The 18,370-nt window shown below is 45.9% G+C and overlaps 1 protein-coding gene across 1 annotated transcript in view; it reads right to left on the bottom strand.

The window, feature by feature from the left end:
- Positions 1 to 18,370, bottom strand: part of mef2b (myocyte enhancer factor 2b) — a 140,060-nt gene that overhangs the window by 12,666 nt on the left and 109,024 nt on the right. The window contains exon 7 of the mRNA XM_063032301.1: positions 1,591 to 1,760. Coding sequence (XP_062888371.1) covers positions 1,591 to 1,760 — 170 coding nt within the window. The remainder of the gene's footprint in view (positions 1 to 1,590; positions 1,761 to 18,370) is intronic.

The following is an 18,370-nucleotide window of genomic DNA, read 5'->3' on the forward strand; positions in this document are numbered from 1 at the left end:
CTTATTTTCAGCTTGTATATCAATGATTTGGATGACGGAGTTGATGGCTTTGTGGCCAAGTTTGCAGATGATACAAAGGTATGGGGAGGGGAAGTAGCGTTGAGGAAGCAGGGTGTCTACAGAAGGACTCAGTCAGATTGGGAAAATGGGAAAAGACGTGGCAGATGGAATATAGTGTAGGGAAGTGCATGGTCATGCACTTTGGTAGAAGGAATAAAGGTGTGAACTATTTTCTAAAGGGGGAGAAAATTCAAAAATCAGAGGTGAAGAGGGACTTGGGAGTCCTCGTGCAGGATTCCCTAAAGGTTAATCTGCAGGTTAAGTCAGAGGTAGGGAATGCAAACACAACGTTAACATTCATTTCAAGAATATTAGAATACAAACGCAAGGAGATAATGCTGAGGTTTTATAAGGCATTAGCCAGACCGCACTTGGAATTGAATTGACTTTATTTCTTATGTCCTTCACACACGAGGAGTAAAAATCTTTACGATACATCTCTGTCTAAATGTGCCATGTGCAATCATAGTAATTTATAGTCATTTATAATAAATAGAACAGTTAATGTAATATAGAGTACACTCAAATCAGCATGAGTTTATCAGTCTGATGGCCTGGTGGAAGAAGCTGTCCCGGAGCCTGATGGTCCTGGCTTTAATGTTGCGGCACCATTTCCTGGATGGTAGCAGCTGGAGTAGATTGTGGTTGGGGTGACTCGAGTCCCCAGTGATCGTACAGGCCATTTTTACACACCTGACCTTTAAATGTCCTGAATCATGGGAAGTTCACAACCACAGATGCGCTGAGTTGTCCGCACCACTCTCTGCAGAGTCCTGCGATTAAGGGAGGTACAGTTCCTGTACCAGGCAGTGATGCAGCCAGTCAGGATGCTCTTAATTGTGCCCCTGTAGAAAGTTCTTAGGATTTGGGGGCCCATACCAAACTTCAACCGTCTGAGGTGAAAGAGGCGCTGTTGTGCCTTTTTCACCACACAGCTGGGGTGTGCAGACCACGTGAGAGGTCCTTGGTGATGTGTTGTGGATCACAGAGGAATGGAGATGGGCTAACCCTATTGACATCAATGGATCTGGGGTTGAGAGCGTGAGCAGCTTCCTTGGCAGTGGACATGGAGAGGATTTTTCCTATAGTGAGGGAGGCTAGGACCAGAGGTCACAGCCTCAAAATAGAGGAACATCCATTTAGAACAAAGATGAGGAAAAATGTCTTTAGCCGGGGGGTGGAAAATCTGTGAAATTCATTGCCACAGACGGCCATGCAGGCCACGTCATTGGGTATATTTAAAGTGGAGACTGATAGTTCTTGAATAAATAGGGTGTCAAAGGTTATGGGGAGAAGGCAGGATAAATGGGGTTGAGGAGGAGAATAAATCAGCCATGGTGAAATGCAGAGCAGACTTGATGGGCCAAATGGCTTATTTCTGCTCCTATGTCTTATGGTCTTATGATGTGAATGAAACTAATCATATCCAGGGTGAATGTTCTACCAGTTGCTGGCGTTCTATATACTGCTGATGTTCTACCTGTTGTTGAGAGCCCTCGAGAAAGTATTGAACTGGAATTAAATTCTCACCAGTGGAGTAGCCATGTTCCTGGAGCCAGTGGAGACAGTGTGGAGATCCCCTCTGCGACTGTCAGGGCCAAGGCTCACTGGCGTCGGCGACCTTGTCGTCATGTTCCTGTTGAGGTCACTGGAAGAGCTCAGCATCCCCGATGGGATGTGGGTGTTCAGGTAACCAGCACCTGGTACAACAAATTTCTGACGGTGACTAAACAGGAAATAAATATTGCCCACGCATTCACAGCTGATACCTGTTAAAACTTCAGGGAAATGGTCAAAGTTTCCCCAACTGGAGGTGTCCAACAGGGGATAGCCACAGGAAGCAGGTAATCTTACAGGAGAGGTCATCAGGGCAGGAGGAGATGACATTGGAGACAAAGAGGGGAGATCACCGAGGCAGGAGGAGAGGACTTTGGGGAGGAAGACTTGAGATTATTGGGGGGTAGGGGAGGAGGAGAGAAGATCATCTGTGAATTGGAGAGGAGCTGAGACTTTAGAAACTTGTACATCATAGACAGAAATGAAGGTGGAAACCTCCAGAGTCTTCATCTGCCCGAAGCCCAACTCCAAATTCCTCCCTCCAATCTGTGGCATTACATTCATATCTCCATCACCCAATTACACTGACCTGAGGTGTCATCTCTGTTTCTCTGTCATAACCTGCCAAATAATTCCAGCACACTGAGAGGGACTAGGAGTCAGGTATGGTATGAAACTCCTTTAACCCTGCTCCGGTTTGTTTTAACCCTAAACCCAGATCAGGCATTTGCGTGGTCACTTTGAATTCAGCCACACTCACTGTCCGGCGATAGCTGGTGTATAATGTGGGTGGAGGTGAATGTCGAACATGTTCATTCACTGATATCCACGTTATATTTGCCCCGTATTTGCCCACACACTCAACTTGTCTAAATCAACTGGCGGGAAACATCAAGTGTTTCTGTCTCCATGGGTGCAGTGGTACCTGCCCAGTGTTTCAGAGTGCACTTTAGTAAAGCAGACATAAAATAGGGGTGGCTTGGTAGTGTAGTGTTCAGCGTAACGCTTTACAACACCAGTGACCTGGGTTCAATTCCTACCATGGACTATGTTCCTCCCATGACTGCAAGGGTTTCCTCTGGGTGCTCTGGTTTCCTCCCACAGTCCAAAGACGAATGGGTTGGTAGTTTAATTGGTCACATTGATGTAACTGGTGGCACGGGCGTTGGCTTGGAAGGGCTGGTACTGTGCTGTATCTCCAAATACCAAGAACAAGGAAGGAATGTGTTCTAAGGGACTTTGACCATGGTGCCAGATGGGGTGATTTGAGTATCTCAGAAACTGCTGGTCTCCTGGGATTGTTGTGCTCAACAGTCTCTCCACAGCTTACAGAGAATAGTGTGAAAAGCAACAAAGACACATCCACTGGGTGGCAGTTCTGTGGGTGAAAACACCTTGTTAATGAGAGAGGTCAGAGGAGAATGGTCAGACTAACAGGAAGGCAACAGTAACTCAAATAACCACACGTTACAGCAGCGGTGTGCAGAAGAACAACACATTGAACCTTGAAGTGGATGGGCTACAGCAGCAGAAGACCATGAACATACACTCAGTGGCCACTTTATTACGTACAGGATTGCTTTTATATTTATATTTATTGTGTTATTTTGTCTTTTTATTGTTAATGCTCATTGATTTTTTCTGCTGCATCGGATCCAGAGTAACAATCATTTTGTTCTCCGTCACACTTGTATATTGAACAATGACATTAAACAATCTTGAATCTTGAATTTAGAGTCCCACCTGTGTAACTGGGGAATTTAAATTCCAGCAATTATATTTGGAGTTGAATGAAAACTTCCTCAGGAGGCTAAAAAAACTTGGTGGATGCTCTCTGATCCTCAGCGAATACTCTGTGAACATCCTCCTCTCTGGATGCATCACGGCTTAGCATTGCTACTGCTCTACACAGCACTGTGAGAGATTGCAGAGGTATGGACTACACACACAGAATTCTGGAGGAACTCAGCTGGTCAGGCAGCATCCATGGACAGGAGTAAACAGTCAATGTTTCGGGGTGAGACACTTCACCAGGACCTTCATCAGTCCCGGTGAGGGGCCTCAGCACGAAACATCGACTGTTTATTCCTCTCCATAGCTGCCGCCTGACGTGCTGAGTTCCTCCAGAATTTTGTGCATGTTTCTCTGGATTTCCAGCCTCTGCAGAATCTCTCGTGCAGAGTGTGTGGACACAGCTCAGCACATCAGAGAAGCCAGCCTGCCCTCTATGGACCCTGTCTATACTTCCCTCTGCCTCAGTAAAGCAGCCAGCATAATCAAAGACCCAGCCACCCTGGGCATTTTCCCCTGTCTCACTGACAACCCAATGAGAGTTGGACATCTAGCCTCATTCGTGACACCCCACATCCTGTAGACAAAAAACACACCATCAGTGGTCCTGAGAGCATCAGTCAGAATTGTGGGGATTTGGCACTTGATAAAGCATTAGCGGGTAATGCTGCTTCCACCGCTAACCCCAGCAAGGAGCAGTGCACTACATGACGTGTTACAGTTTGCACAAAGCCACTTCCTGTAGACACTTGGGCCCACACAACACCCTCACCAGTCATAATATTACTATGCACTTCCATCTAGGAATGGAAAATGCTCATGACACACAAGTAAGCCTTTAGAAAACGTTGGACTTTACTGGCCCAGTTCATCATGAAAACTCATCAGCCCTACGTTATCATTTGCTGATTTGGGTTTGGCTGGTTTGTATTTTTTAGGGCATCACAGTCATGTACCCATTACTGTGATGTTATTACAGCTTGGGGCGACAGAGTCTGCAGTTCAATCCCAGCACAGTTCTATAAGGAGTCCTTGCCGTGGAATGCATGCGTTTTCTCCGGGTGCTGCGGTTTTCTCCCACAGTCCAAAGACGTACCGGGTAGATTAATTGAGCTGTGATTGTAAATTGCCTGGTGATTAGGTTAGGGTTAAGCTGGGGTTGTTGGGGGTTGCTGGGCAGCGTGACTCAAAGGGCCGAGAAGGCCTCTTCCACGCTGTGTTGTTAAAATAAGATAAATAAATGTAGTTATACACAGATTGTAACGTCCACCTCCTATCAATGTTAGTGACAAAAGGGTCACGGTCTTGAGATTTCTCTCCCCCCAAAACACCCCTCTCACATTCATTTACAGAGTCAAGAACAAGTTTCAGGAGTTTATTTAGTTTTCCCAAAAGAAAATATTCACAGCCACGGCTCTGCATACTGTGACAAGTAGGAAACACAGCAGTCGATTTGCAACAGCAAGCTCACAGCACAGAGAGTCAGAAGGGTAGGATGGGTGATGTGATGTAACTTGATGTGGGGTATGAGGGTGAGGCTCCAAACAGCAGAGAAACCCTCTGCTACCCTCTCCATGTATGTGATGGGTCCTCCTTATATCTGTAAAATGCAGCCAATGTAACTGCGCATGCATTGCAAGTAAACATGCATGCAAATGCTATTTTGGAAGAGTAATGCAAGATATACTCAGTGACCACTTTATTAATTATAACTGTCCACCTACTCATTAATGCAAATATCTAATCAGCCAATCATGTGGCAGCAATTCAATGCATAAAAGCATGCAGACATGATCAAGAGGTTCAGTTGCTGTTCAAACCAAACATCAAAAGAGGGAAGAAATGTGATCTGAGTGACTTTGATCATGGAATGATTATTGGTGCCAGATGGGGAAGTTTGAGGATCTCAGAAACTGCTGATTCCCCTGGGATTTTCATGCACAACAGTCTCTAGAGTTTAGAGAGAATGGTGTGAAAAACAAAAAAAAATCCAGTGAGTGGCAGTTCTGAGGGCAAAAGTGCCGTGTTAATGAGAGGTCAGAGGAAAATGGCCAGACTGGCTCGACCTGCCAGGAAGGCGACAGGAACTCAAATAACCAACAATGGTGTGCAGAAGAGCATCGTGTTGAACCTTGAAGTGGATGGGCTACAGCAGCAGAAGACCATGAACAAAAACTCAATGTCCACTTTATTATGTACAGGAGGTACAGGAGTGACTACTAAGCATAGGTTTGAGTACTCAGAATGTATTTTTTTGTAAATGCAAATACTGGAAAAAGCAAGACAGAGGAGGCTGGGAATGAAAATAAAGAGTTTCCATGGATATGTAGAAAGTTAAATGCAGGAGAGAGGAAAGGTGAGTCCCTTAAAGATAGAGAAGGGAGAAATTATCCTCAGCTGTGCCTGAAGGACTGAGAGTGCTCAGTGGCTCCCGGTACCTCGGGAATGCTGAGGTCTTGGTGTAGACTGCTGTCCGCATAGTCTGGGATTAACACAGCTGCTTCACCCCTGGAGAACCACATGTCTATGTCTTTGATTCTGTGGCTGTATCACTGTCAGGCACATGCCAGACATGTGGTTCAGTGTTTCCCTGCATCTTCTGCAGGACCTATCCACATTATTCTGACCACAGCCACTGAACCTAACCAGTTTTTTTTTTAACAAAAGTTCATTCACACACAAAATACATGAAATACAAAGATCGGGGATTTACAAGTCAGTAAACAATTTCATAAGACCTTAAGGTATAGGAGCAGAGGTAGGCCATTTGGCCCATCGAGTCTGCTCTGCCATTCAATCATGGGCTGATCCAATTCTTCCAGTCATCCCCACTTCCCTGCCTTCTCCCCATATCCTTTGATGCCCTGGCTAATCAAGAACCTATCTATCTCTGCCTTAAATGAACCCAATGATTTGGCCTCCACAGCCGCTTGTGGCAACAAATTCCACAGATTTGCCACCCCCTGACTAAAGTAATTTCTCCGTATCTCTGTTCTAAATGGGCATCCTTCAATCCTGGTCATGCCCTCTTGTCCTAGACTCCCCTACCATGGAAAATAACTTTGCCATATCTAATCTGTTCAGGCCTTTTAACATTTGGAATGTTTCTATGAGATCCCCCCTCATTCTCCTGAACTCCAGGGAATACAGCATAAGAACTGCCAAATGTTCTTCATACGGTAACCCTTTCATTCCTAGAATCATTCTCGTGAATCTTCTCTGAACCTTCTCCAATGACAGTATATCCTTTCTAAAATAAGGAGCCCAAAACTGCACACAATACTCCAAGTGCGGTCTCACAAGTGCCTTACAGAGCCTCAATATCACATCCCTGCTCTTATATTCTATACCTCTAGAAATGAATGCCAACATTGCATTCACCTTCTTCACTACCGACACAACCTGGAGGTTAACCTTTAGGGTATCCTGCACAAGGTCTCCCAAGTCCATTTGCATCTCTACATTTTGAATTCTCTCCCCATCTAATCAATGGTCTGCCTGTTTATTTCTTCCACCAAAGTGCATGACCATACACTTTCCAACATTGTATTTCATTTGCCACTTCTTTGCCCATTCCCCTAAACTATTCAAGTCTCTCTGCAGGCTCTCTGTTTCCTCAACACTACCTGCTCCTCCACCTATCTTTGTATCATCAGCAAATTTAGCCACAAATCCATTAATACAGCAGTCCAAATCATTGACATACATCGTAAGAAGCAGCGGTCCCAACACCGACCCCCGTGGAACTCCACTGATAACCGGTGGCCCGCTAGAATAGGATCCCTTTATTCCCACTCCCTGTTTTCTACCGATCAGCCAATGCTTCATGGTTACTGCTGTCTATAAAATACTCAATTCCCTGGAGGGCAGGGCCACCATTCCCAGAAATTCCCCACTGTACCCATGGTGAAGGTGTGCTCCCTCTCCAAAGACACCTGGGCATAAACACATCTCCGGGAGAGGGGAAGGCAGTCAGCTCAGTCAGGGCCCTTATCTGCTCACAGTCTGGACCCATGAATAGCCATCCTGCCCAGACCCAGGAGGAAGCTCGCTAGTAGATCCTCCGAGCGGCCAGGCATGAGACTGACCACAGGACCAGGGCTGTGAAGGATTCAGAACTTATTTCAGGTCAGTAGCTTTAAAGTTTGAAAGCTCAAAGTATATTTATTATCAATGAGTGTATTTATGACCATATACTACGTTGACATTCATTTTCTTGCATGTGTTCACAGGAAAATAAAGAAATACAAAAGAATTTATGAAAAACTTCACATAAATACTGCTAACCAATGTGCAAAATGAAGGTGCTACTTAAATTACGAGGGGCGGAACTTAAAGGAAGGATCTATTCTGCTCTTCTCTCTCTATACTCATGACTGTGTGGCTAGGCATTGCTCAAATACCATCTATAAATTTGCTGACAATACAACCATTGTTGGTAGAATCTCAGGTGGAGACGAGAGGGCGTACAAGAGCAAAGTATACCAGCTGGTGGAGTGGTGTCGCAGCAACAACCTGGCACTCAACATCAGCAAGACGAAAGAGCTGAATGTGAACTTCAGGAAGGGTAAGATGAAGGAACACAAACCAATCCTCATCGAGGGATCAGAAGTGGAGAGAGAGCAATTTCAAGTTCCTGGATGTCAAGCTCTCCAAGGATCTAACCTGGTCCCAAATATATCAATGCAGCTATAAAGAAGGCAAAACAGCAGCTTTGAAGAGATTTAGTCTGACAACTAAAACACTCGAAAATGTCTATAAATGTGCCGTGGAGAGCACTCTGACATGCTACCTCACTGTCTGGTACGGGGGTGGGGGGAGTGTCTACTACACAGGGTAGAAAGAAGCTACTGAAAGTTGTAAAATTAGTCAGGGTGGCCTCCATAGTACCCAAGACATCTTCAAGGACTGGTGCCTCAGGAAGGTAGTGTCCATTATTAAGGACCTCCAGCACCCAGGGCCTGCCCTCTTCTCACTGTTACCATCAGGTAGGAGGTACAGAGGCCTGAAGGCACACACTCAGCGATTCAGGAACAGCTTCTTCCCCTCTGCAATATGATTCCCAAATGGACATTGAACCCATGAACACTACCTCACTTTTATTTAAATATATATTATTTCTGTTTTTGAACTATTTTAACCTATTCAATATACATATATACTTACTGTAGTTGATTTACTTATTTTTTTCTTTTTATATTATCATGTATTGCATTGAACTGCTGCTGCTAAGTTAACAAATTTAACACATGCCAGTGATAATAAACCCGATTCTGATTCAAATTGGAGGAAAGTACAGGGAGGGTGTCGGAGATAGGTTTTTACACAGAGACTGGTGGGTGTGTGGAACACTGTGCTGGGGGTGGTGGTAGGGGCAGATACATTAGGGACATTTAAGAGACTCTTAGAAAGTCACATGGATGAAAGAAAAATGGAGGGTTATGCAGGGTAGGAGGGAAGGGTTAGATTCATCTTCGAGTAGGTTAAAAATTGGCACAACATCTTGGGCTGAAGGGCCTGTACTGCACTGTACTGTCCTACGTTCTCTGTTTTGAGTCTGATACAACCTTCTGCTATCTGAGTGGTTCAGACAGAGTATGTGGTGAGGTTCCTGTGTGGGGCAGATGCCAGGTGTTGTTACGTGCAGGGGAGAGCCCAGTGTGTGAGTGTGTGTGCAGTGTGCTGGTGAGATCTCCAGGTCAGGCAGCAGATGGCCGTGTCACCCTACCCCAGCTCTTCACTGCCTGAACCTGGGGAGATGCCGAGAGCTGAGAAACCCATAAGCAGGAAATCGGGCTCTTGCACCCAGGCACAAGCGTGAACTTGATGTTAAGTTTCATTCTGATGTAGTGGCCACTGTTACTGTAAACACTTCCACCAAGCAGAAACATCGCAGGCACCTTCACACACCAGCCTCGGCGCTGTCTCTCTCCCTATCTCCAATTCTCTTTTTTCCCTCTCCCCCTCGCCCAATTCTCAATCTCTATAATTCTCTCTCTCTCTCTCTCTCCAACACGTTTCCCACTGTGAATGCCTGCCCTGGTTGTCAGTGGGCCCAAGGCCTTTGTACTGCCACATTGTCCTGACATCTGAGCACCCCCAACAACGCAGCCCCTACAGTTCCACACCACCCACCCAGTTCCGAAGTCACATTCAGGATAGGGAGAAGGGAAGATTCATACAGAGGAAGGGAGGAGTCAAAGAGGGAAGATGTCTCCTGCGCTGGGTTCTGCTCCACAGCCTGACCACAATGCGAGACAGTCACACCCCCATGATGTTAGAAAAGTCACAACTGTGTACAGTGCTGGAGATCTCCAGTGGGAGAAACTTCCTCTTAGTGTCCTCCCAGTCCACTTCTCACTTATAACAAGATCTCTTTTCCTTCTTCAAAACACCAGTATTTAGAGGTTCCACCTTTCCAATACTGACCTCAGAGTGTTAGACCTCTTATCCCAGTGCCCCACCACCCACACAACTCCCTGACGGGGGTCCCGTTCCTCCCTGAAAGCCCGTTACCATGGCTCCATTACAGTAGGCCATCCCTTCCTGTGCACAGTCCCCACCTCTAGAATTCTCTCTCCCATTCCCTCTGGTTCTTTATCCATCCCTTCTTCATCTCCTGCCAACTTTTGTGTTAGAAATCCTGACAGAGTCTCATCCTGTAACGTCGATTCTTTGTTCTCCTCCATAGATGCTGCTTGACCTGAGAGTGTTGTCAAAAATTGCTCACTGACATACTTATGTCAAAGATCCACCCACCAACTTTAGCTACTAACCTGTGTCCATGTTCTCAACTTCAGCAACCCCCACACACTTCCTATACATTTTATTTATTTTATTTCGAGATACAGTACGATAACAGGCCCTACAAGCTCACACCACCCAATTACACCCATCTGACCCATCCACTTATACCCATGTGACCCACCCAGTTAGTCCCAAGTGACCCACCCAGTTAAACCCATGTGACCCACCCAGTTAGTCCCATGTGACCCACACAGTTAGTCCCAAGTGACCCACCCAGTTAAACCCATGTGACCCACCCAGTTAGTCCCATGTGACCCACCCAGTTAGTCCCAAGTGACCCACCCAGTTAGTCCCATGTGACCCACCCAGTTAACGCCATATGATCCACCCAGTTAACCCCATATGATCCACCCAGCCATGTGACTTGCCCAATTTCATCCATGTTAACTAACCTACTAATCTGTATGTGTTTGGATTCTGGGAGGAAATCGGAGCCTCCAGAGGAAACACCCACGATCAAATCAGGAACACAGAAATTTCTTACAGTTGGTGATGGTTGGCAGTGGGTCACTGGCACGGTGACACTGTTGTGCTTACAGTCAGCTGTGGGAATTGAGGGGGGTGAGAGGGGGTGGAGCGGGGAGGAGTGGAGAAGGGAGTGGAGGGGAGGGGAGGAGAGGAGGAGAGAAGGGGAGAGAAGGGGGAGGGGAGAGAAGGGGAGAGAAGGGGGAGGGGAGAGAAGGGGGATAAGGGGAGGGGGAGAGAAAGGGGAGGGGGAGAGAAAGGTGAGGGGAGGAGGGGGAGAGAAAGATGAGGGGAGGAGGGGGAGAGATGGGGAGAGAGGGAGGAGGGGAAAGAGGGGCTAGGGGTAGGGGAGAAGTGGGGAGGAGTGGGAGAGGGAGGGGGGTTGAATACAAGGATGGGGAGGGCTGAAAAGAGGGGTAGAGGGGGGTGGAGAGAGAGGTACAGGGGTGGAGAGAGGGGAAGGGCAGTGGGGACAGGGGAAGGGCGGTGGGGAGAGAGGTTAAAGGGTGGAGAGAGGGGGAAGGGGTGGAGGGGGATGGGGTGTGGAGAGGGAGGGTAGGGGTTGGAGAGAGGGGTTAGGGGTTGGAGAGAGGGGGTAGGGGTTGGAGAGAGGGGGGAGTAGTTGGAAAGAGGATGGGGGGGGGAGAGAAGGAGAGAAATACCAGACTACAGGGTGAGAGACAGCTGAAGAGGTGAAAATGGTTGACGATGGAGGGTTGTTCTTACACTGAGGTAGCTCAGCGCAACCCCAGTGACAACTCATTTGCTCCTGCCCTACTCTCATGGGCCCAGAGTGAGTCATAAGGCAGCAGGAAGCGTATGAGCCTCATCTGTCAGAATTTGCCCCATAGTCACAGCAGAGAGCGAACCACACCAGCTGCCGCTCTCCTCCCACACCTTCACCATTCTCAGTCAAGCATCAGCACCTTGCCTTTCAGCTGCCCCCTCAGGGCTGCCAGAATCAAGGGGTTAAATCAAACACTGGAAAGTGTGTCGCACTCTCAGAGCTAATGGGTTCATTTATTCCCACAGTGACTACGACAGGAAATGGTAAAAAGCATTGTACACTGGCCAGGATGAGTCAGCGGCAGATTTTAACCCATTCACACCCTTCCTCCCTCTCATCATAGTGAGTCTTCTTTCTCCATCCCACCTCGTGCTGTGACCTTCCCCACACTTCAGAGAATCAGCCTCTGCTTGGTGGGCGGATCACTAGCCTCTGGGCCGCACGCCATGAGTTCAAATCCCACATCGGAGATAGTTTAATGCAGTGCTGAGAATTGTGCTGTGGGATGACTTTAACCCATGGCTCACTCTACCTTCTCAGACGGACAGGCAAATGCCGCAAGCAGCCAACACTCACACCTGCACAGACACCACAACAGCCAGTCACACATTCACCGGACAACATTAGCACAGCAAACTTTAATTGATATTTTCTTTGCAATTTAACAATGGATTGTCTGCTGAAGCGAGCTGCAGCCTGAGGCAGTATCATCTTGGATTTTGTTTCTATTTCCCTATGCTTAGACCTCTATGACTGACCGTTTCAGTTTTCCTTTGTTCCATCAATGCTTAATCAAACAATCATGAAGCAACACGATTTGTCCCTTTCCTGTCTTCTGAAAGAACCTTGGATTAGAAACATCAGAATCCAACAGAATCTTGCATTTCTGAAACACAACTAAGGACAGTACGTGGGCTACACGTGTACTGGAATCACAACACTTTGCTGGAATTCCCTTGATGCTGGCCTGTGTTAGAATTCCCATGGAGTTGAGCAAGGGACAGAAAAACTCATCTCCAAAGTCCTGGAGACGGGCCTCAACACCTCCCTCTGCAACTGGATCCCTGTCTTCCTGACCATCAGACCATAATCAGTAGAGAGAGGCAGCAACACCTCTGTCACAATTATTCTAAACCACTGGTGTGTTCACGGAGCCCGGGTCTACTCCTGTCCATTCATGACTGTGTGACTAGATTCTGCTTGAACTCCACCTACATGTTTGCAGATGATACCACCATAGTGGGCATTATCTCAATCGCGATGAGCTGGGGTACAGGGAGGAGATCGAGGACATGTTGTCATGACAACAACCTTTGACTCAATGATTTTTTTGACTTTGACTCAATGTTTGTTAGGTCTCCCCGCTCGCTGGGAAAATGGAGACACCTCCTTCTCTTATTAGAGAGAGAGAGAACCTGTGGTATGTCAAATACCGGGTGAAACGCGTAGTCTTTGGGGTCACTGCAAGTCTGTGTCTTTGCTAACGCTTGAGTGCTCGGTGGTGGTGTGATGCTTGCTTTTTTTTTGCCGGTGGGGGGAGGGGGGATTGTTGTTTGCTGCTGCTTACGCGTGGGAGGGAGGGGAGCTGGGGGGGACTTTGGGGTTCTTACGTTTATCTGTCGTTCATTCTTTGGGGCACTCCTCTGTCTTCATGGATGTTTGTGAAAAAAAGGCATTTCAGGATGTATATTGTATACATTTCTCTGACACCAAATTCAACCTTTGAACTGAGGGGCTAGTCACTGACTGCAGAAAGGGCGGGGGGGGGTAGTGCTCATGCTCCTGTTTACACTAACAGCGTTGAAGTTGAGAGCTTCAAGGTCCCAGCTGTGAACATCATCGGTAGCCTGTCCTGGTCTAACCCCCACGTCACACCCCAGAGAGCTCAGTAACACCCTCACTTCCTCACGAGGCTAAAGTAGTTCAGCATGCACCTGGTCTACCCTAACTAATATTTATTGATGCACCATGTCTATGCATTCAATCTGGATACATAACAACCTGGCATGCAACTGCTCTGCACATAGTTGCCAGAAACTGCAGAGCTGTGGACACAGCAGAGCACGTAACAGGAACCAGCCTCCACTCTATGCATTCTGTCTACACTTCTCGCTGCCTTGGTAAAGCAAACAGCATAATCAAAGACCCATGTGCCACGAGCATTCTCCCCTCTCCCATCAGGTAGAAGATACTAAAGCTTGAAAGCATGTACCACCAGTCTTAAGGACAAATTTCGACAGTGTATTAATTTCTATGGATGCTACTTGACCTGATGCACGCCAGCATTTTGTGCGTTGCTCAAGATTTCCGGCACCTGCAGAATCTCTTGTGTCAAGCACAGCTTCTATCCTGCTGTTAGCAGACCCTTCAATGAACCTCTTGTACAATAAGGTGGACACTTGGCCTCACAACCTACCGTGTTCTGAGCGTGCACTTTATCATTTACCTGTACTGCGCTTTCTCAGCAGCTTGTACAACTCTATTCTGCATTGTTACTACTTTACCTTGTTCAAGCTCAATGCACCCATGTAATAACCTGATCTGTGTAAACAGTATGTACACAAGCTTTCCACTGTATCCTGGTCCATGTGTCAACAATAGACCAAATCCAAGCTGGAGCAACTCTCCATCACTGAGATCAGGGAATCCTGGAACACTGGGCTGAAGTTAGCCCAGTACAGCAACCGATCTCCCGTCTTACATGGATGGAAATGGCAGGCGGGGAACAAGAAACCCATGCACTGGGGATTTTCAGTTCATTTTAAACTATTTAAGTATTTCTTTTCACTCATTTTAGGGTTTTTAAAACAATTGCTTGATATACTTTACGTTACTCTTATAATTTTGAATGTTTATCATTTTTATATTATGTATTGCAATGTACAGCTGCCACAAAACAACAAATTTCTCGACATATGCAAATAAAATTAAAACAGTTTCAAGTTCTTGGATGTCAAGATCTCTGAGGATCTAACCTGGTCCCAACATATCAATGTAGTTATAAAGAGGGCAAGACAGCGGCTATACTTTATTAGGAGCTTGAAGAGATTTGGCATGTCAACAGATACACTCAAACACTTCTACAGTTGTACCGTGGACAGCATTCTGACGGGCTGCATCACTGTCTGGTATGGAGTGGCTACTGCACAGGACCGAAAGAAGCTGCAGAGGATTGTAAATCTAGTCAGCTCCATCTTGGGTACTAGCCTACAAAGTACCCAGGACATCTTCAGGGAGTGGTGTCTCAGAAAGGCAGCGTCCGTTATTAAGGACCTCCAGCACCCAGGGCAAGCCCTTTTCTCACTGTTACCATCAGGTAGGAGATACAGAAGCCTGAAGGCACACACTCAGTGATTCAGGAACAGCTTCTTCCCCTCTGCCATCAGATTCCTAAATGGAGATTGAATCCTTCGACACTACCTCACTTTTTTAAAAATATACAGTATTTCTGTTTTTTGCACTTTTTAAAAATCTATTCAATATACATATACTGTAATTGATTTACTGGTTTATTTATTATTATTATTTTTATTTTATTTATTATTTTTTTCTCTCTGTTAGATTATGTATTGCATTGAACTGCTGCTGCTAAGTTAACAAATTTCATGTCACATGCCGGTGATAATAAACCTGATTCTGATTCTGACCTGATTCTGAATCTAATTCTGTCAAAAACATTCACATGATTTAACACATTTGACAGCCAGTTAAGCCAACAGTGCAGTCCAGCCCGCTGCCAAAATCTAGGAGTGGGATTCACACTGCCGTACCCACAAATATACTGAGAAACTGACCACTGTTCCTTCTAAGCTGCAGAGATGCACAACACTACAGTAACTGAAATGCTACCACGCACATAGTCTTTGTTGCTGCACGGCTAGAATTTTTTCTTACATATGTTAATATAATTTTGAAATTATGCTAATATAATTTTGACATCTATGTTAATATATTGTGAATTACCCTGTAATTATGTTAACGCATATAATCCATAAATTTTCTAAACAATAAACATACTACAACCTTTACTTTGAAACATTTATATTGTCAGTATTTCAAGCTACAACACCGTTACAAATTGTAACAATAAGCACAGAATGGAAGCTGGTAGCTCATTGTCAATAAACCGTTGGCCACTGGACATCGATGCCATCAGTCAAAACATTTTATTTTTGCCATTGTACCTGTCAGTTGTTTTGACTGCCTGTCATTATTTATTTGTGTTGTGAGTTGTGGTTTGTATTTCTTTAATGTGCATATACAAAAAAAAGATTTAAAGTGCCATGCAGTTTTCTGGCTGTGTAAGAAGTTCTTGCTCAGAGCAATGGTTAGTCTGTAAGGACTACATAAAAAAAATGAGAGGGAATGTTGAAACTGACCCTCTGAAAACCATCACTAAATCTGGCCCAGGACAGGAACGTGGCATTGTGCCAGGTAGGAACTAGCCAACCGCAAGCTGTGGTCAGCAGGTAACTGCAGTGATTATTGATCAGGGCAATTAACTGCTGGAGCACTGCCCAATGGCCAAGGACTAGTTGCAGCCGGCTGGAGTTACTCATTGCCAGCCAACAATTCTTCTGGGATTTATTTTGATCCCTCCAAACCCTGAGGGTGGAAGAGCAAGGGGTGAAGAGAGGCTGCTGGACTGCCCAGCTCAGGAAACTAACTATGGGTGGATATTGATGACTTGTCACTGAAGTCAAGTCAAGTCACTTTTTATTGTCACTTCAACCATAACTGCTGGTACAGAACATAGTAAAAATGAGACAACGTTTTCCAACATTTTCTGAAGGACAGTGGTCTGGGCCATGAATTCTCTGCATACATTAACGAAGCGTATTGTGTCTATGTGTGTGTAGTTGGTAAGTGTGGTTTGCGGTAGGGGGCTCGCAGTCAGTGTGCGTGCTCACGTGCCTGGAGGGTGTGCACAGTTTACAGGGACCTGCTAACAATGCAGTAACTACTAATGCTGAAAATTATTTCTAAACCATTGTTGTTGGGATCAGGGGAATGTGGAGCCCAGAGAGTTTCCAGCTCCAGAGAACAGCAGGACATATCAATAGACACTTTTACAAATATGATCAGGCCGAGGCCACTCGGCAGTACCAGCAGTTAGTAATATCATGGCTGCTTTGAACACAACTCCCACTCCACATCCATGTGATCTTCCACCCACTTGCCAGTGAAGTATCTACTGGTCTTGCCTGTGAGCGTGTGTGCACGTGTCCCTGAATGTGTGTGTAAATATTTCAACATGCCAGACTCAGGATTCCTTGTGAGAAAAAATTACACATTCTCTGCCTGATGTGGGAGACCCTTTATTTGTAAACATTGGCCCCTCGTTCTACCTGATTCCACATGAAGCAATCTGTCCACATCCTTCCTGATGTGCCCCCTCAGAGTCGTTTATATTTCAATCAAGCTCTCTTTATTTCTACAAGCAGATTTCGGGTGCAGCTTTAAACAGAGAGGGAGAAAGTTTAAAGTTTTGTTTTATATAGAGAGTCATAGGTGACAGGTATGTGCACCTAAGGGGCAGTCATATAGCCATAGAGTCTTACAACACAATGTAAGGGTCTTTGGCCCAAATTTGCCCTGTCAACTTCGTTGCCCAGAGAGCTAGTACCACATTTGGAACCCTGTAAACCTCCCTTATACAGTACATGTATGAGATGGTTGTACATCAGGAGTTCCCAACCTTTTATAATGCCTTGGATCCCTACCATTAACCAAGAGCTCTGTGAACCCCAGGCTGGGAGCCTCTGTTCTAAACATTGCTAATTTACCCAGCTCAGCCAATGTTTGTGGCAGCTCCTTCCAAATAAGCAACACCCTTTGTGTGAAGAAGCTGCCCCAGATGTTTCCTTTTAAACATCTCACCTCTGATCTGAAACTTCTGCCCCTTTTGTTGTTAGCACCCCCCCCACCCCACTGGGAAAAAGACTCTGAGATTTCACCCAGCCAATGCCACTCATGATCTTGTTACCTCCAGCAAGTCACCCCTAATCTCACTCATTTTGGGGAATAAGGTCCTAGTCTGCACAACCTCTCCTTGTAACTCAGGGCTCTTAGTCCAGGCAATGTCCTGGTAAATCTTTTCTGCACTCTTTCTAGTTTGATAACATCTTATTAGTGATGGAAACAGACACATAGCAAGATTTAAGAGGCACTTAGATGGGCAGGGAATGAAGGAATTTGGACCAGGTGCAGGCAAATGCAATTGGTTAAGATGGCATCATGGTCATCCCGGGCCCATTCCTGTTATGTGTTCTAAGCACCAATCAATATTGTGGTTAGCACAGATATAGTGGGCTGAATGCAGTATGCTGTTGTATGTTCTAAACACCAATCGGTGCTGTTTCGCATTTGCTCATCGGACAATTTGCCCATTCCACGTATCAGTTCAGTAATGCTTCTCTGAACTGCCTCCAACACATTAACATCCTTCCTCAAATAAGGAGACGGATGTTGTACACAGACATGGTGTCACCAGTGCTCTCTACAATGAAACGTATCCTTCCCACTTTTGTATTCAGTTCCCCCAACCATACATGGTAATGTTCTGTCAGTTAGAGTCGTACTCAAAGAACACTACAGTACAGAAACAGGACCTTCGGCCCATCTAATCCATGCCGAACTATTATTCTCCCTAGTCCTATTGAACTGCACCTGGACCATAGCCCTCCAACCAAGTGCTTATCCAAATATCTCTCAAACGTTGCATTCGAACGCACATCCACTGTTTCCATTGGCAGTTCATTCTACACTCACAATCCCTCTGACTGAAGGGGTTCTCCCCTCAGGTTTCCATTAAACATTTCACCTTTCACCAGTTCCAGTCTCCCTTAGCTCAGTGGAAAACAGCCCGCTTGCATTTATCCTATCTACAGTGGCATGCAAAAG

This window comes from Mobula hypostoma, chromosome 24 (genome assembly GCF_963921235.1).
Source record: "Mobula hypostoma chromosome 24, sMobHyp1.1, whole genome shotgun sequence".
Classification (NCBI taxonomy): domain Eukaryota; kingdom Metazoa; phylum Chordata; class Chondrichthyes; order Myliobatiformes; family Myliobatidae; genus Mobula; species Mobula hypostoma.